Source organism: Macrobrachium nipponense, chromosome 35 (assembly GCF_015104395.2).
Source record: "Macrobrachium nipponense isolate FS-2020 chromosome 35, ASM1510439v2, whole genome shotgun sequence".
Taxonomy (NCBI): Eukaryota; Metazoa; Arthropoda; class Malacostraca; order Decapoda; family Palaemonidae; genus Macrobrachium; species Macrobrachium nipponense.
The window spans coordinates 51027040-51047452 of NC_061096.1; the positions used below are offsets into that span (position 1 = coordinate 51027040).

At 36.9% G+C, this 20413-nt stretch overlaps 1 protein-coding gene across 8 annotated transcripts in view; it reads right to left on the bottom strand.

Moving 5' to 3' along the window:
* Positions 1-1060: 1060 nt before the first annotated feature.
* LOC135208755 (elongation factor 1-delta-like) overlaps positions 1061-20413 on the bottom strand; it is an 80365-nt gene continuing 61012 nt past the window's right edge. For all 8 annotated transcript variants that reach the window (XM_064241259.1, XM_064241261.1, XM_064241258.1 and 5 more), the window contains 5 exons: positions 11183-11273; positions 10650-10828; positions 5143-5335; positions 3534-3649; positions 1061-1151 (listed from right to left, as the gene is read on the bottom strand). In XM_064241259.1, coding sequence (XP_064097329.1) covers positions 1113-1151; positions 3534-3649; positions 5143-5335; positions 10650-10828; positions 11183-11273 — 618 coding nt within the window. In that variant the 3' untranslated portion in view covers positions 1061-1112. The remainder of the gene's footprint in view (positions 1152-3533; positions 3650-5142; positions 5336-10649; positions 10829-11182; positions 11274-20413) is intronic.

The window sequence follows — 20413 nt, forward strand, 5'->3', positions numbered from 1 at the left end:
TTCTGGAGATTCAGAGCCCTGCCAAAACTCTAATCGTCTCTTATGGGATGCACTAAAACATTTTCCGTTACTTTTACCATAAAAACTACGTGAATTCATGTTGGAAAACTATTGTTCTTGTGTGACGTAACTATGTAAACAAAAACTTGTGTCAACAACAGCTCACACGTGGGTCACTGTGAGAGAAGTGTAGGTGCGATCAACTGATATCATTGTGAGAATTTTACTACACCAGGGATTTGAGCATGTGCAGTACAGAAACTACTTTGCTGTTGTATTGATACCCGAGATACATGGTCCAAGGTATAATCTAGCCTATGGAAATCGCTACTTGTCCGAAAATAAAAATAAAATGCCCCTACCACACGTACGAAAAATTTCGGTAAATTTTACGTACCGCTACGTCAGTTGGATAGATAGGGGATAGAGTATTTTTACATACTATTACGTCAGTTGGACATGAAAGGGTTAACAGTTAGGTTACTACAAATTTCTATATTACCATGATAGGCAATTGTTAAGGTGGAGTCAATCCTACAGTGGAAGTAAATATTCATGGTCACAGTGTTATGGTGTTTCTGTATTAATAAATGTTCATGACTTATTGCAGTCAGGAATTCTGAATGTCAGAAATACCATTTTTTCCTTCTGAGGTATGCAAACCAGAGCCTTTGTGTATTAGTATCCTTTGGTGTAAGCTTGGATGGGAATTGAACTTGGTAACAAGATACTTGATAGGTGGCAGAGAGGCACAAGGATGGACTTGGTCCCTTAGATAATTTGGCAATGTTCCCCTTCCCACAACAGGAGGAAAACTTGCAAGTCCAACAAATCTTCTGTATGTCACCCCTATTAGTGCATGAAAGGTAATACAATTTTACAATTTTCCCAATTACCAAATTCATATCACTATATTCTCTTTTCCCATAAAGTATAGTTTGCAAATAAACCTACAGACAAGTGTGTCCACTAAGACACTTAAACACTTTCAATTAAACTCAGAGATTAAATATTCGGGAAAAAGATTAAATACTCGGGGAACATATATAAAAAAAACCAGTTTCCTATTACTCTCTTATTTTATTTCATATCAGAATGGAATGGATGGCACATTAGATCTTGTTGAATGCAGCAATGTCAACACTCTGGACCTGAAAGGACAAAATTTCAATCCATGAATCCACATTGTGATTCAAATAAATGAAAAGTAGATAACACCTCGTGATTAAAATAAATGAAAAGTAGGTAAAAGGACAGCTGAAGGTCCCTGAATATATTTCAGTTTTATACAACAAAAAAATCAAATTTACTACATGAGATTTAATTCTCTAAAAAGGAACACTAATAACTTTCAAGAAAACTTCAATTTTCTGCCACTATCAGATGAGAAAGAGCCCATTAATATACAGATCCACAATTATAAATATTCAAACGTAGTATGATCAGCTAATATTCAGTTATGTACTTCTTGTAACTAGCTATTCAAAGTGGTGTGTGTTTCACTGATTTTAGACAATTTTTTTTTCCATATTACATTTTCTGGCACTTACTATCATTTTCCTGACTAATGAATCTACAATAATGCTCTAATCAAAACCTGGCTTACTATTTGCCTAACCTTGCAGGTGAGTGATTTAAACATTATTACTAAGGAGGTCAGACACATTAGTCATGAATGTAAACTACATAAAATGGGTCTGCAACATTAGTACAAGAAGATATATACTACAGTAGTACCTCAGACTTCAAACTTAATCCATTCCAGAAGACTGATCGAAATGTGATTTGTTTGAAACATGAAACAAATATCCCCATAAGAAATAAAAGGGAATCAGGATAGTTTGTCACAGACAAGTTAAATTATTTGTGTAAAGTAACAAAATAGTATATTAAAGTAAAAAAAATTTTAAATCTTGTTTCTGTGCACACTTTACTAAGTAGTGGGTGAAAATGGTGTGCAACCAGCTGGGATGGTGGGGAGACAGGAACCCCTGGAGGAAGCCAATTTGGTCACTGTAGGCAAGTTGGTAACAATCAATTTTATTCACAATTTACAAGGATAATCAAAGTTTACACTTGGATCTTAAGCCCTGTCTATAAACTGTGGTCAATATGACGTCACATCGAGCAAAGCTAGACCATGTGGATGGGCCCTTAAGTGCAAGAAGAATAATTATGCCACAAAACATCAACTTACTGTTGGCAAACTGCAGAATTTAAAATAAACATGAGGATTTTGCAAACTAAAAAGCAATAAGTAAAGAATGCAAGTATGAAAAGGAAAGAGATTAAATAATTTTCCACAAGGAAGTCATTTAAACAAATGATAGAAGGCACACAGAAGCTGAATGCAGCACCAATGTTTATTACAGAACCAAGTTAGTCCTTGTACAGTGCTAAAATATTGTAAAAAGCAAGTGTCACTATAGGTATTTTACCCTAACAAAAATTGATTCGGGGAAATAGTGTGTAAGAGAAGGAAAGAGTGAATAATCATCCCATTGCAGCCGGTAAGTCAGTGGGAAGCAGACCCCAACCTCCAACCCATTAACCCACCACCATCCCTTCCCGCTCCTCTCTATTGTCTCCTCGCCGCACCTAACACTGGCTCAAGCAAGACATTTTATTACTGTATTGCATTTGATTGTTTGAACTATATTGCATTTGTTTTCATGTTTCACAGTGAAATTTCATTTATTTATTTATTTTATATATTTTTTTTTTTTTTTTTGTCAAACAGTAACAGTTTTAGTCTCTTCTCCTTCTCTCCTCAACAATATCAAGACACTTGTTAATGTCAAATCATTCATTCATTATTCCTCAAAAATCTAAACGCTCCCTCCCTCAATCTCAAGTTAACTGTGCATCACCGCAACGACATATGATTTTGTTCATCGTTCGTGCTAAATTTTATTATGAAAAGCTTTCTTTTCTTATTTTGTCAAATATGGTTATCATTAAACTACCCTGTCTCACTCAGCGCACACCAAACGCTGGCTCAATGAACTGTTTATTTTTATTTTTTGTTATTGTATTACATTTGATTGAATACCAGCCCGAGAAGAGCCTTTGTTAGGCTCAGAGGTCTGGTTAAACTAATTCCTTATAATAATAATAATAATAATAATTGATTGTTTTTTCAATACTATTTTATCAAATGTCAAATTTGTGAAATTCACTTTTATTTTTTCTATGTGAATTGTTACTGCTTTTATATACATGGGGTAATATTTTAACTCTTCTCCTCTCCTCAACAATATCAACGCTCCCTCATTTAATCTCAAGTTAGCTGTTTATGACATCACCACATAGTGACGTATGTTTTTTTTTGCATTTTTATGCAAAATTTTATATTGAAATACTTTTTTCTTTTGTTTATTTTGTTGAATATGGTTATCATTTAACTATATATTTTAAAAGAAAAAACATATTAATACAGTTTTCTTGTAGGACACAATAGGCCTTCGAATATTTGTTCAACAAAAGAAAAATTTGTTGAAAATTTCAATAAAAAATTAAAAAAAATTACTTACATAGTCTTCTATTTCTTGAATCTTCTCACAGAGGTCATCAATTGATACCTTCTCATCTTCAACAGTGCACAAGATGGAAAGTTTGTTTATTCCAAAAGCCAATGGATTTAGTTTAGCTGAAAATGAAAAATGACATGAATGAATTATGCAAGTTATAGACATCCCACAGTACTTTGACACTATTACTGTTTCCCTAAGACAGTTTATGCCACAATGATTGCCAAAGCTGAGAAAAGCTTTCCACAAGAACAATATGATGGAACTAGTATATACTCTAGCAGTTAAAATGTTGTCCAGATAAGATACTCACTAATTCCATAACTTTGGGACTTGAGAAGTCCCATATTAGAGAAAATTCCAATAATCATAGATCCAAGTGCTTGGCCTTTGGCCTAAATTCTATATTCAATCAATTCAATCCAATAGCTAACTCCCCCATAACCAACTTAAAATATCATACATCAAATGTGTTATGTCTGACTTCAGGTAATGTTTTATAATCAATTAAACTAGGTTATATTTGGCATCATCACAACAAATACACTTCACCTGTCAAAATAAGAATTAACATAAACTTCTAACATATTACTGTTTTCATGCAGTTTATTATAAACACAAACTGCATCAAACACTAGGCTACTAGTTATAAGATATAACACTGATAGTGAATATGCTTTTAACTACTAAATATCATATGGTTTAAGCTATATAATAACTTTAGAATCAATAACAAAAGAGAAATTAAGGATTGTAATGATAGAAAATGAAAATAAAATTGACAAATTTTTATGTTAATAATGTTAAGGAGCAGGTTCCATATTCTGTAGATTGGACCAAACTTGCCAAAATTGAGAGAGAGAGAGAGAGAGAGAGAGAGAGAGAGAGAGAGAGAGAGAGAGAGAGAGAGAGAGAGAGAGAGCCCTTGTCAAGAATAGTCATACAGACTAATAGTTAGCTTAGAACTAGCTAGCATAAGCTGGGAAGAATTCTATTACACTTCTAGTCATTGTTACCTTAACTCAGAAGACCCCTGCTCACCCTCTCATTATAATGAGGGAATAGTGAAAAAAATAAATAATTCAAAAAGAAATAAAAAATATTACAAATAGCAATGCTTAACAATTCTTGCTGGCTGCAAAGTCCAGAAAGTTCCCATACCAGTAGTGAAACATGCATCTTTATTACTATTTATTTTTTACTTTTTTTATTACCAGTATAAGGAAATGCTGGGAAATAAGCTATCTCAGGTGTGTTACCAAGGCAGCACAATGTTATATTAATAGATGAACAGATCTAGCGCAATCAAAACAATGTGTGGTGCACTGGAAATTTTAAATTATGGTGACCCAGGTACATGAATTAGTGAATGCTTCTCTGTATAACTGCAGTCAAAATATCCAATGATGCCAACCAGACTGGGAATTATTTTTAGTGGCAAAGTCTATATCATACATTACACAAAAAGACTTGAAGACACATAAATACTTAATAAACGTACCAATTAAACTTTATATAATGCATATATATGTACAGGAAAACACACTATGAAATTATGATAAAATACCTCGGTGAAAACAAGAGACGATACAAAAACTTGGGAATCACTAACCTGCACCCCATAGAAGACCATCCATTTCAATCTTGCGGACCTCATTCTCCATGGCTTTCATGTCTGTCTCGTCGTCCCAGGGTTTGCAGTCCAAAAGCACTGAAGACTTGGCAATGGGGCCAGGTTTCTTAGATTTTTTCTCTGCATATGCTTTTAATCGCTCCTCTCTAATACGAGCAGCCTCTGCATCTTCCTGTTAAATTATAAAGCAAGAAGCATCTAAGGAAAGATACTGCATGGATTTAGAATACTGTAAATAGATGCATGGTTTATGCAAAATAAATTTTTGTTTTTAACTTTGTTAATACTTTCATGTTTATATAAAAAAACAAAATTGGTCCCTGAGAATGATCAATCTTGAAAATTACCCAAGACAGAAGCTTGAGAAAGGTAGCAAGCAATCAACCACTATAATTTGCTTTAATTTTAGTATCAGGTGGATTACCCAGTATTTGACTTGGCTTCCCTGGCTTTATTGGACAACTTGCTATAGCCTACTACTTGAAGGTTGGTGGTGAACAGATGTTTAATTCACTTCCAATAGTGTTGATTTAATACACAGTTTATTAGCTGCACTTTCATCAACTAATATAATAGGTGTGCAATCTCCTTAGTGTCTCCATAATGTTATTCTAAATCACCTTAATTTAGAATGAATTACAATCAATACTTAGGATTATCTTGGGCAAATTAAATAAGTGGTAATGGAGTAAAGGGGTGTGGGAGTGTGTGTGTGTATGTGGTAATGGAGTAAAGGAAGGAAGGAAGGAAGGTGTGTGTGTGTGTGTGTGTGTGTGTGTAGTGAGAGAGAGAGAGAGAGAGAGAGAGAGAGAGAGAGAGAGAGAGAGAGAGAGAGAGAGAGAGAGAGAGAGAGCACTAATGTTGTGTGGTAAAATTATTATTTAGTCCCATATACAGCATCTTAAGACATTTCATGTGTCCTTACTGTATTTACACTGAAGTTCAAAAGTCTGTCATCATTTTAACAGCATACATAAATGGCGCTAGTCTCGCCACCACCAGGGTGAACTTAGAGTGGCCATTCTTCACTCTTCCCAGTTGAAATGGGTAGAATAAAGAGGAGGAGGAGCCTTGTTTAAAATACAATAATTATATTTTGTCCACTCCTGTATGACAAATGCAATGATAACCACTCCACACATTTCAAGTGATTGGATAGATTCACAGGGTTGATATATACAGCAGATAGATGCAGTGCTTCAAACAATTATTGTTATATACAGTATATAATACTACCATAATGAAATGCTAATTTGGGTTTAATTAAAATAAGTGGAATTCAGATTTTCTTTCTGCATGTTAAAAACAGTATTGTCTAGTAAACTTTGTTTAGTAAACAAATTAATAAACATGTTGTTACAAAAAATTTTATTGATAACTTTAAAAGGTTTCAACTTCAATAATATGAGAGAAAACAGCTAACAGCTCATATCATATATACAGTACAGATGTAACTTGATTAGTTGTTAAACGTCCTGTAAGACATTGTTATAAGCATTTTAGGAGGCCTATAAACTTAGGAGTAACAGTTGTAAGCAGATACAGTAAGTCCTCGGGTTACGCCGGTCTCGACTTACGATGTTTCGTGGTTACGAGCGCGCCCCCATAAAAATATAAAAAATAATATTTTGCGTCATTCCGTCTTACGCGGTTTAGCGTCGTAAGCGACGTAAACAAACGCGAACTAGTTTCGGGCGCACGGCGGAAGAATACGCTTTGTGGGGGAGAGGACGGCGTCGCTTCGCTACGCTCATTCCTCGCCCATACGCCATTTTGGTTGTTTACACTGCCTCTCTCTCCCTCGTGTTGTATCGTTTTTGTAACTTTTTGCTCTTTGTTATGGCTCCCAAGCGCAAGGCGGACTCTTCTGATGGTAGTGCATCGAAAAAAAGAAAGGCCATCACCATGGAAATTAAAGTGGACATTATAAAGCGATCTGAGAAGGGAGAAACACCAACAAACATTGGCCGCTCGCTTGGCCTTAGCCGTTCGACCGTTGCTACCATTATCAAAGATAAAGAGCGCATCGTTGAACATGTGAAAGGATCTGCTCCTATGAAAGCGACAGTGATAACTAAGCAGCGTAGTGGTCTAATAATTGAAATGGAAAGGTTATTGGTGCTTTGGTTGGAAGACCAAAATCAACGGCGTATCCCAGTCAGCCTTATGGTGATTCAGGAGAAGGCGAAAAGATTGTTTGAAGCGTTGAAAAAAGAAAAGGGGGAGGGAAGTGAAAGTGAAGAGTTTGTGGCTAGTAGGGGTTGGTTTATGCGATTTAAGGCTCGGGCCAATTACCATAACCTTAAAGTGCAAGGTGAAGCTGCTAGTGGGGATGAGAAAGCAGCGAGTGAATTTCCTAAAGCGTTGTCTGAGATAATTAAGGAGGGGGGTTATTCTGCTCAGCAAGTGTTTAACGTAGACGAGACAGGTTTGTTTTGGAAACGTATGCCTAACCGCACTTACATCGCCAGGAGGAGAAGTCAGCACCGGTCATAAAGCTTGCAAGGAGAGGCTAACTTTACTTCTTGGGGGTAATGCTGCTGGCGACTTCAAACTGAAGCCTTGTTGGTGTATCAGGCTGAAAATCCAAGGGCACTCAAGGGCATTTGGAAGGGTCAACTACAGTAATTTGGAAGTCCAACAAGAAGGCATGGGTGACACTTGCAGTGTTTGAGGACTGGTTCGTAAAACCATTTTGTTCCAAGTGTGGAGCGGTATTGCGCCTCCAAGGGTATCCCCTTTAAGGTGTTACTAGTGCTGGACAATGCCCCTGGACACCCTGCCCAGCTGGGAGACTTCAACCCTAATGTCAAGGTGGTTTACCTTCCACCTAATACCACGGCCCTTTTACAGCCTATGGACCAAGGAGTGATTGCTTCGTTCAAGGCCTACTACCTACGAAGGACAATTGCTATGGCTTTACAGGCAACTGAAACCAAGAAGGACTTGACTCTGAAGGACTTTTGGAAATCCTACAACATCCTTGATGCTGTAAAGAACATTGCTAATTCCTGGGAGGAGGTTAAGCAACAAACATGAATGGTGTCTGGAAGAAAATTTGTCCTCAATTTGTGAATGATTTCCATGGGTTTGAGGACACAGTTCAGCTAGTTGTCAAGAACGTTGTTGCCCTGAGTAAGGAAATCAATTTGGAGATGGAGGTTGATGATGTTACAGAGCTGCTGGAGTCTCATGGCGAGGAGTTATCTGCTGAGGACCTGATACAACTGGAGAAGCAGATGATAGAGGAAGAAGAAGAAGCACCCACCCCAGAGCCTAAGGCTTTCACAAGGCAGGACTTGATAAGAGGTTTTGCAGAGTTGCAGCAAGCGTTGTCAACTTTTGAGGCTCAGGATCCCAACTTGGACAGGTTCACTAGGGTTTCCAGAGGCGTCATGGATTTGATGCAGTGTTACAAGGAGATCTTGGATGAAAAGAGGTCGCTCTCTGTTCAGACTAACCTGGAGCAGTATTTTAAGAAGGTAGAGAGGCCTGCAGGAGATCCTGTACCCTCTACCTCAGCTGCCTCTGCTAATCCAGACTCGCCTGCCCCACAATCTCCAGCACCTTCTGAATGTTCTGCTAACCCAGACTCACCTGCCCCAGTATCTCCAGCACCTTCTGTAGGTTCTGCCTCACCTAAAGACTCACCTGCCCCAACATCTCCAGTAGTATGTTCTGCCTCACCTCAAGAATCACCTGCCTCAGCATCTCCAGTAGTATGTTCTGCCTCACCTCAAGAATCACCTGCCTCAGCATCTTCTGGAGGTTCTTTTTCTCTTCACTAACCTCCCCCAGTCTCTCCAGCACCGCAGCTTCCTCTCCAGTGTGCAAGCCAATCAAATTAATAAAGGTAAGGAATTGTTCTCTCGTTGTTATTGATAGGTATTTACATTAAATCATGTGGTATTTTTCAATGTTCCGACTTACGCTGAAAATCGTGTTACGACGCATCTTAAGAACGGATCAACGTCGTAACTCGAGGACCCCCTGTACTAATCTAAAAAGTCTTACGGTACTTTGGGATGATGGTTTGGGGTGTATTGTTTACTATCTTTACTATCAAATTAAGCAGCGAAATGTTAAAAATAAGTTATGAGCATTTTAGTTTATGGGGTATGGGGTATTTGGCAGTTATAAGCCAGTTGAATGCATTTTTTGAGGGGATATTGCATTTCGTTCTTCAGCATTTTCCATCTTGTACCATCTAAATACTGGATCATATCTTCACATTTGTGAGAATGAAAATATTTCAGTAACAAATAAGTGCTACCAGTGATAAATGCAAACCACTATAAGAGAACTCAAAAGGATACAATGTAATAAAAACATTAATGCAAAAATTATAATCACTTTACAAATGGATGTGATCATCTGTTATATAGAAAACTATGATTTATACATTTAAAGAGATTTCCTAATATATAAAGAAAGTTAAATGACAGGTGACTACTTAATACTCCTATGTGCACTTCAATGTTGACAACTGTCTTCTCAACCTTAAGTTATTTTGTCTATAACAAATAACGAAAAGAATGGAGAAGATAATACAGCAAGAAAATCTGTATTCCACTTGTTTTACCTAATACTTAATTAGTGTTTCATTATGTTGGTATTACATTTATATATTGTTTGAAGCGCTACATCTATCTACTGTGTATGTATGTCAACCCCGTGAATGATTCTATCCAAGCACTAGAAATGTGTGGAATGATTATCATTGCATTTGTCCTATAGGAGTGGATAAAATATCATAATTATCATGTTACACCAGGCTGCTTCTCCTCTCTTTACTCCATCCATTTCAACTGAGAAGAGCGGAGAACGGCCACTCTAAGTTCACCCTGGTGGTGGCGAGACTGGCACCATCTATGCATACTGTTAAAATGATGACCAGAGTGTGTCGACAGAATTTTTAATTTGACTGTACACAGTACACTGTGCTAATGTCAGCACAAATTTCAGTCAATACTACCTAATTGTTGTCATTAGGACAAGAGCTCCTTTTTCTTACATAGGTTGAATAAAGGAATATTCTGTAACACACATAACACTACACTGACATCTCATTTTACACCAGTCAGTACCGACGTGAAGAGCAATAACTAACCACGGCATCACCAAATTTAAGCGAACATCACGGTTATTACTTCTCTCCAGATTTTCACATGGAAAACAAACGCTTCAAATTGACAGAAAAACTAAACGGTTCAATCGTCTGATGGCAAAATTAAATAGTTAAATTGTCTTATGAGAAATCAGTGAAACAATACATATATACTGACTAATTACTAGTAATCTTGATAGGTTACTGCAATGAACGTTTCGGGACAATGCTTACTGATGTGCCATTTAATGGATTTTTTCATGTACATACTATTAATTTTTTTTTCATTAAATGATATTTTTCCTCAAAATAAAAGCCCGTTTGGTTGTTGAAACTTGGCAACAAGGTAGTTAACAAAATAACAAAATGAATAACTTACTTCTTCATCATCAGATCCAAAGAGATCAATATCGTCATCCTCGTCTTCCTCCTCTGCCACAGGTTTTTTTTCTGGTTGTTTCTGACTTACGGAGGTAGTAGTGGTCTTTGCTCCAGACACATTCAAAGAGTCAATCTGGTTGGTTAAATTAATTATTGTCTGCTCCAGTGCAGCTACCCCTGTTGAGAAAAAAAAAAAATTTTTTTTTTTTTAGCTATACTGGAAATGCAATGATTAGTTGTTAAACAACTAAAATTAGATCAATTCTGCATACAAAGAAACATTCTCTGGCTGACAAAACATGACTGAATTCTTAGTGAACTCCAAAATGTCACGGTAGGTTCCGCAAAATATTCATCAAAATGTCAAAATTTTAATAAAAATACTGATAAAATAAAACCTTATTAAGAATCTATATTGAGGGTGTCTGCTTTCTAAAATGTTTTAAAAAATATGGATATCAAAACTAACTAAATTAGACATTCATTACCATAGAATGTGCTTATCTTAAGAGAGAAGTTTGATGAACTTACTCTTTGTTAAATATGAATTGTCATCTTCTAACTTGGTGATGCGGTTGAGAACATCTGCACTAGCACCTCCACCAGATGCACCTCGGCCACCCTAAAATCAAACAAAATATGACAAATAATGAATATACAACATAAAATGGAATTCTTCATGCCTACCTGAAGTAAAACCATGACTGTTAATTTGCATGTGACAAAAATCCTTTGGTGTAAAAGCCAAGAGTAAATTTCTCAACCATAAGTATATATTTCATTCTAATTTCTTAAAAAATGAATAATTCTACAATAGTACAATTAAACATTACTGTTTTGCAGCAGAGAAAAAATAAATTTAGAGCTGCAGTAACTGAAAAACGTAAGAAAAAAGCATATTCTAATATAAGTGGATAGGATGATTTAATTATCAAAGAAACTGAATTTTAAATTATACCTTTTTTATGAACACATATGAATTATAAATGAATCCAGTGTGACAAAGAAGAGTGTGGGTTATGCAGGTAATGTGAATAACCATTTGACTGAGCCTGGGGTAGCAGAAAGGTGTAAACCCTGAGGATAAATCCTTGTAAAAACAGGAAAATTCAGGGGAGGGAGGTTTAAGAGTACAATGGGTTACTTCAAGGATTGTATTGGTAAAATTGCCGGGGAAAAAACTTGAGCGAATATACAGCAATGGAGAGCAAACGTATGAATGAATTATGGAATTTAGGCAATAAAAGCCAAACACTGGAGCATTATCAAACATTCAGCAATTAAGACAAGGAAAGGGAGTTGGAGGGTATGGACATACAGACAAATCCAGAAAAGAAAACCCCACATTTGCACTAAGAAGCAACAGTTAGAAAGGTTGAACAGCAAGATGGAAGAAACAGTGTGAATGGAAGAGAGAGAGAGAGTGAGAGAGAAGAGAGAGAGAGAGAGAGAGAGAGAGAGAGAGAGAGAGAGAGAGAGAGAGAGAGAGAGAGAATGTACCTCTGTGCAAGCTTGGAAAGAGCAAATAAGTTGCACAAAATTATCATTATTATCATTAGAAATAAAAATAGTTTAAACAGAACCACTACAGCAACACTATTAACTCTCACAGTGCTGCTGTACTATCTCATTAAATAAATTACGAAACTCAAAAATTTTCCTGGGTAAAATGACCAATTACTTCAGCAATCACATAAGTGTTATTATTCTGGGACAGGGTTATGTGGGTTATCCATTATATACTCATAGGACAAGTGTGCCATTATTTCAGTGGTAGGCTGTTTTTGGAAATAAACATCACAATCCATTAGTGGGTTGAATTTGTTTGGTTACAAAGTAATGGTAGACAAGAGATGAATTTGTTAGTACGTACTGCAGATATGATGTTCCTGGAGTAAATAAGAATGCAGTTCTGCAGATGGTGTGTTTAAAAATGAAGACATGGAAAAACCATGGCTAACATGAGAAATTTTTTAATCAATTTGTATTTTCATAACTAACAAACCTGAGGTCTTAACAGGAAGATAAACTGTACTTGGGAAAGAGAAAATAATGAGGAAAATATATTATGTAGTGCGTTCTTGACTTACGGCGGGGGATCCATTCCAGCAATGCACCGTAAGCTGATTTTCCCCCGGAAGTCAGTTTTTCGCTGTTAACGGCGCTCCAACAGCACTCATGGTGCCATAAATTAATGTTGCATCAAGCAGCGCTGTAAGCGCCATCAACTTGATGCAACATCAGTGCTGTAACACGCTGTTAACGGCACTGAAAAACCACTAAAGTTCTAAATGCCATGAGTTAGTGGTGATGTAAGTCAAGGACGCAGTGTATGTTGCCAAGAATACAGATGTAGAGACTAATGTGGGATGCAATGGTGAGCAATAGCCAAATTAAGATTAATAAAAACTTAAATTTGGAAAAGGGCTGGAAATATGGTTGTAAATGTAGTACAGTGAACCACCCGGTATTCACAGACTTCTCTATAGAACATAATACCCCCCTCCCCCCTTTCACGAAAAATTCGCCTAATTGTGGTTATTTTTCTATGAGAATTATCCACAAATTCCTGGGTTTTTTAATCAATTTCATCATAAAATGCACTTTGTGATAAAACTATTATAAAAAAGGTAGTATAAACATTTTTAGTGAGTTTATTATGAGTTCTAACTAACAAAATAGGCAGTTTTATGTGTTTTTTATAGGGGTTTCAACTATTTGCAGGTTCTAGCTATTCATGGGGGGGGGCAATCGTCTGCAAATAGGGGGGGAACACTGTATACTGGTTAAGATCTAGTATAAGGAAGTAAGGAAAGCATAGCCTACACAGTGAAATCAGATACGTAGATGGGCTAGGGTAAAAAACATGGAGGAGGAAGAAGTACATGAGTAAGATAAAATTCAAGATGTCATAGGAGGGCATGAAAGGGGAATAAAAAAAAAAATTAGGTGGTGAGATGATGAAATGAGTGGTTACATGAAAATTATATTATGAGTACCATTACATGACAGCAGAGAAGAACACTTACAGATACATCAGGAGATGGATACAGAACGTGAGAGAAAGAAGACACTCTTATTTCATAAGGAAGTAAATCAAAAGAGAAAGATTATTCATGAGGAGAATATTTTGATGATGTTTCAATGCAGAAGACAGAAAGGAAACTAGCTGAAGGAAGGAAAGAGGTTCATTCAAGTATTGATTGATTGATTGTGTATTATATCTGGCGTCACATCATCTGGGTAATTGACACCGAAATAAATTAAATATAAAAAAACTAAATTTTTGATAAATTTCATATAAAAATCTATAAATATATTATATAAAAATTTTGTTCATATATAAAAGTTCTTACATAGACAATCTATGTATAATTTAAATTTGGTTAAGGAGGCCAGCCTCCCTCATAAAAATATATAACTGCTCTATATTACAATCCTTTCCAAGAATTGTAGCTAGAATAAAATTACCAACTCTGTCACGACCCCAAGACATGAAACTATGTCTCAAATTCCCAAGTCTGGGACATTCAACCAGCAAATGTCTCACAGTCAAGGGCACAGTACAGTTCTCGCAAAACGGAGGATTTTCACGAGACATCAAGAACCCATGGGTGAGTCTTGTATGTCCAATCCTCAATCTGCACAACATCGTTTCTTGTCTCCTTGGCATATATGGATATGGCCAAGGAGACACTGAAGACGTGATACTACGCATTTTTTTATTGTTTAAAATATCCTCCCACTGGGACTGCCAACATTTTTTAATTCTCTGACCTACTAGAGGATACACATCCCGATATGGTAGTAGGCATCTTGTGGGTTCTGGGGAGCTGACCGCAGACTTTGCAAGTTGGTCAGCTTTCTCATTCCCAGCCACCCCAACATGAGAAGGCACCCAACAGAACTTTATTTCTTTTCCTCTTCTTTTTAGTAAAAGCAGCCATTCCAATATATCTAAAATCAGAGGGTTTAAAGGGTTAAAGATTCCAGTGACTGAAGAACACTTCTTGAGTCACAATATATAATAAAATTACTTTCATTCCGAATTAAAACTTCCTTTAAAGCCTTTAAAATTCCATATAACTCTGCTGTAAAAATTGATGCAACAGATGATAACCTGCCACTCCTCTCTACATCAGGGAAGACTACACCAAAGCCGACGCCAGCATCTGACTTTGAGCCGTCCGTGAAAACTGCAGTGGAGTCGTCATGTTGCAAGGAATGTTCTAAAAATATTGACCGCGTGGCCTCACTGGACAATTCTGTTTTGGTAAAATTGAAATATCTGCAGAATTTTACCTCTGGGAAGTTCCAAGGGGGACTAACTGAATATTTTGCTGGTAAAATCTCGACCCTTGGCATGTTTAATTCACGAACAATGGTATTGACTCTAAAAGCGAATGGATGAGGTTGCTTGGGGTGATTTTCATAAAACTGCCAATGCCTTTCATTTCTCATACAAATGCTGGTTAAAGACTTAGGTAGCCTCTGGAATCTATACCAGCTCCGAACCAGCAGACGCTTGTAATGAAGATCCAGTGGCACCTCATCAGCATCTACAAGCATGCTCTCGGTGGGAGATGATTTAAATGCTCCAGTACACAACCGTATTCCTCCATGATGAATTGAGTTGAGCATTTTAAGGCTATTTGGCTTTGCAGAAGTGTACACCTCACACCCATAACTTAATTTTGAAAAGACCAAGGCTTTATATAATCTCAACATCTGAGTTCGGTCTGCACCCCACGAAGTGTGAGACACGACTTTCAGCAAATTCATTGCTTTTAAGCATTTTGCCTTAATATATTTCAGATGTGGAATCCAGGTCAGCTTGCTATCAAAAATCAAGCCAAGAAACCTTGTTTCACCAACACATGGAATTCTCTGCCTATGAATGAATAGATCTGGATCAGGGTGGATTCCCCTTATACGACAAAAGTGCATAGTTACAGTTTTACTGGCGGAAAATCTAAAACCATTAACCTCAGCCCACTTTATTATATTATCAATGCAGAGCTGAAGGCGGCGTCTAGCCACTGCCATCCTTGATGCTGCAAAGGAACTCGATAGGTCATCAACAAAAAGGGTATATGTTATATCTGGGGGAATTATTTTAGAAACCCCATTGATTACCAAGGCAAACAAGGTTACACTTAAAACACTTCCTTGTGGTACTCCTTCTTCCTGATTGAATACATCTGACATTATTGCTCCAACCTGAACCTGAAATATCCTATTTTTTAAAAAGCCTTAATAAACAGGGGCAAATTGCCTCTCAGGTTACATTCATAAAGGACCCTCAAAATGCCATATCTCCATGTTGTATCATAAGCCTTCTCTAGGTCAAAGAAAACAGTGATGTGATGTTGCTTGTTGGCAAAAGCTTCACATATTGAAGATTCCATTCGTACCAATACATCAGTTGTGGAGTGCATACTCCGAAAACCACACTGAGCAGGCGACAGATATTTACCTCTTTCCAAGTACCACATCAATCGTGTGTTCACCATTTTTTCCATGATCTTACACAAACAAGAAGTTAATGCGATAGGACGATAATTTTCTGTCTTGAATGGATCTTTTCCAGGTTTTCACAAATGGCAGTAATTTCAACTTCTCCCAAAGCTTGGGGAAGATATGTTCTCTGTAAATTCTGTTAATTAGGCTTAATATGAAAAGTCTGGTATTTTCAGGGGTATGCTTAATCATTGAATATGTTATATCGTCCAGTCCAGGAGCTGATTCATTACATTTATTCAAGGCTGATTCAAATTCTCTAATAGTAAAAGGAGCATTGTATTGCTCATGTCTTATGGTATTAAAATCAATTTCGACCTGTTCTATTATCCGTCTTTGAGCTGAATAGGGTCTATCATCATTTTTCTTCGCAACATTAGCAAAATGATTAGCAAACTCATTTGCCACTAACTGGGGGTCTGCTACCTCACAACCATTCACCTTGATAACGGGAGGTTGACAAGGAGTAAACTTGCCTGCTATTTTTCTAACTCTCTTCCAAACTAGAGTCAGAGGAGTTTTCGAATTTAGTGAAGATATGAATATCGTCCAAGATTCTTTTCGTGCTTTTTTGATTTCCATGCGAAAATGAGCTCTTGCTTTTCGAAATTCTACACGATAATACTCACATTTTCGTCTGCGGTATCTGGTGAAGGCAGATCTCATATTTCTATGAGTTTCCTGGCATTTACGTGTCCACCAGGGAACTGGTCGGCGGACAAATTTGCCCGAAGTCCTAGGTATAGATTGAAGACCAGCTGAGAACATCATTGTATTCAAAAAGTCAAGAGCGTCATCTACACAGGGAAAGTCATCAGCAGAGTCATCTATTCAAGTAACTGTCAAGGGTGTAAAGAGGGTAATTTAAGAAAATGATGAATAGAATGGCAATACTAATTGAGAGAATTACTGTACAAGTGAAATGTTTGTTTGTTTGTTTTTATGGTGTTTTTATGTTGTATGGAACCAGTGGTTATTCTGCAACGGGACCAACACCAACAGCTTTATGTGACTTCCGAACCACGTCGATAGTGAACTTAACCATGTCGAGAGTGAACTTATAACACCAGAAATACACATCTCTCACTCCTCAATGGAATGGCCAAGAATCGAACCCACGACCACCGAGGTGGGACGCCAACACCATACCAATCACGCCACTGAGGCACTTACAAGTGAAATGCTACAATACAGTGGCCAAAACATGAACAAGCAGCTGACTATGGTATTTGTCAAGATGCAGAAAAGCCTGAATGGGAGAAAGAAATAATTGTATAGATATGTACTCTTTGTTAAGATAGGGAAAATAGTATGAATGGGAGAAAGGAACAATTGTATAGGTGACCAAGAAAACAGCAAATATTATAGTAGAGGCAAAACATTACTCAGTATACCAGAAGTGTATTTATGATTATAATTTGGAATGTAAGAGAGGTGAGGATTGAATATAGACAAAACAGTGTAAATTTAGAGAGATGAGGGTTGTGGATAAAAGTTTATGAAAAAAGGTATGAGACAAATCTGAGCATAAAACAAAAATGTTGTAATGGTATACACTACCCTCAAAAAGTTAACAATAGCACCAAATAAAGGCTCAATGTGATGATGTAATGGTGTAATATGAGAAATCAGTAAATGAATGTTAGAAGTGGATGCATGGGGGTGGAATTAGAAACCAAGTAATGAATCAAGTGAAGATTTATAGATGTACAGGTCAGGAACAGAAAATATAATGAAGAAACTAGGGAGAGTTCCAGTATACAAATCTTCAAAAGATGAAGACAAAAACCAGGAAGACTAAGCAATGTACATCAATTTAAATAAAAGGGAGGAAGGAATAGTTGATATTTGAAACTACGCTAAATATACGTACAGGATTATAGTAGACTGAGACAAGTCAGAAAAGGTGAAGAAAGGAATATGATCAGGGTGTGAGCAAAGGACTGTGAAGAGGTTGTGTGTATCAATGGAGCCATGGTGAGACTGTAAGAAGCTAAGCTATCTCCTTTATGAAAATGAAGTGTGGATGTTGAATAAATATGAGCTGTTCAAGTTACATAGGGTAAGTATTGAAAAAGAAATATAACAAAATTTGTGTAAGTAAAAGAAAAAAAAATGGAATTTTGAGATGACTATTCACATGGAAAGAAATGGGGAGAACACAAAGTTGTTGATAAAAGGTAATTCATGAGCATCTGAAGTATGGAGAAACAACCTAGAGTTTTAGTGATATGGGTGTGAAAACACAAAGGATTTAAAATTCAAGAAGCAACTGAACATATGCAAGAGTAAATGAGGTGTTTGATATGTTGCTGATGATTCATATGTGTAGGCTTTTCTGCACAAAGGGTTCATCCCAGATTTAGCAATTAAAAGTTATGAACTTATCTCTGCTGGGGGATATGATTTAAACTTGAAAAGTATAAGCATGCACACTATAGGGTAACTCCAAAGAACAAGAAGTACAATACATATAAAATTAAGTACTGAGGAATAACGGTTACCTGAAGAAAGTTGGGCTTTACATAATAGTAAAGTATTAAAATATTTTGTCAACTTACATATGGATAAGCAAAAAATTCTAAAATATGCAGAGAAACAAAACTACATTACAACTATGATACTCACTACTTTCTATTATCACACACCAACCAAATTCTAATGAAATATCTAAAGCACATCCCAAGGCAATTTTATAATAAAATCATGTTCAAACAAACTAATTTTCACTACCAACATGCTAAACAAAGTATAAGTCACTGATATACTTTTTCTACTTGATCTTGAAAACCACTCAATTTTCTGAAATCAAAACTTATGAATTGAGAGTACATTCCATTAGGCCCTTGTACACTGGAGCACCATTTACTAAACTGTAGTACCAGGTAATGACCATCTCAGACCATCAATCCAATACAATAGCAAATAGCTATGTACACATCAGAATTACGAACCTCCCGTGCACTAGATTCATAATTGTAAAACCAATGCACAGTAATGTAAAATCATGTACTGTGTTGACATAAGATAAAAACTAAAAGTAACCTGAATCACCAAAAGTAACACATCACACATTTATAGTGATTTGTATGTTTCCTCAGTATACAAACCACAGCCGTTAAAGTCCGAGTACTCCTTAGCACAAGCTGGAGTCAGTTGTTGAAACTTGGCATCAAGGTAGTTAACTTGTGGTAGATGGGTAACTGGGAAAGGACCCCAAACTCACCTGCTATCATCAACTACCTTTTTCTCTGGCACCAGGGACAGCTGAAGTATGATTATGACAAAAAGCTCTGGATTATACACATAGCAAAAATGCAAATTCCCACAGAAATACAAACCACTATCTTTTATGCAAGAAACTATCTCATTAGGTGAAAGGATAGTTGGTTAACTAACTGGTAAGCTGAATCTCCACCTGGAAGTGTCTTGCTGCCCTAAAGATAGGGGATCACATGAAGGAAGTCGCACTTGTGAGTTGAAGCCCTAAAACTCATCCTGATTGCTACCTTGCAGAGGAAGAAGAAAGAAGAAAGGAGAACCAGATACTTATTTGCCTAGGAGGAGTCTGGAGCTTGAAGATGACTCAAACTCTTGGGTAGCCTCACAATCCTAAAGAGAAAGGTTCAAGGACTTGTGGATAATATCCATGGGGTAAAATGACGTACAGGTAGCTGATACCACCTGACACCTGCCCTTATTTGAATACCACTGGCTTCACAAGCTTCTGTCAGAACTGAACAAATGCCCACCTCATAAGACACTGCTTGTCCATTTGATTGTTTCATGAAGCCAAACACAAACTGTGTTCTGGACACCAGCTTCTTGTGCCTGCCAGTAGTATAGAGACCGTGACATTCCAGCCTAAGAGGTCAGTCTCATGGATATGCTGCAAGGCTCATACTGGGCACAAAAGTATCTCAAGTTGCTCACAGATAATTTCTCAAGAGGTAGGGAATCAAGAGATTGTACAGCCTCTTGTCAGACCCTGCTCAAATGAAACTAAAACTAGCAGAGCCAGCCTTGATGGTGAGATCTTGATTTGAGGCCTCTCCCAAGGATCTACTAGGATGCAGTAACATCCCACTTTGGAAGTTGAAGCTAACAAAAGCAAGACTGTTCAGAACTCCCCAGCATGCCCTTCAGTTGGAAGACCTGGCTCAAGACAAAACAACATGTTTCACCACAGGGAGTGAGAAGGGCTTATCTTGATGAAGGTGGACGAAAGTTTGCTGCAAAATA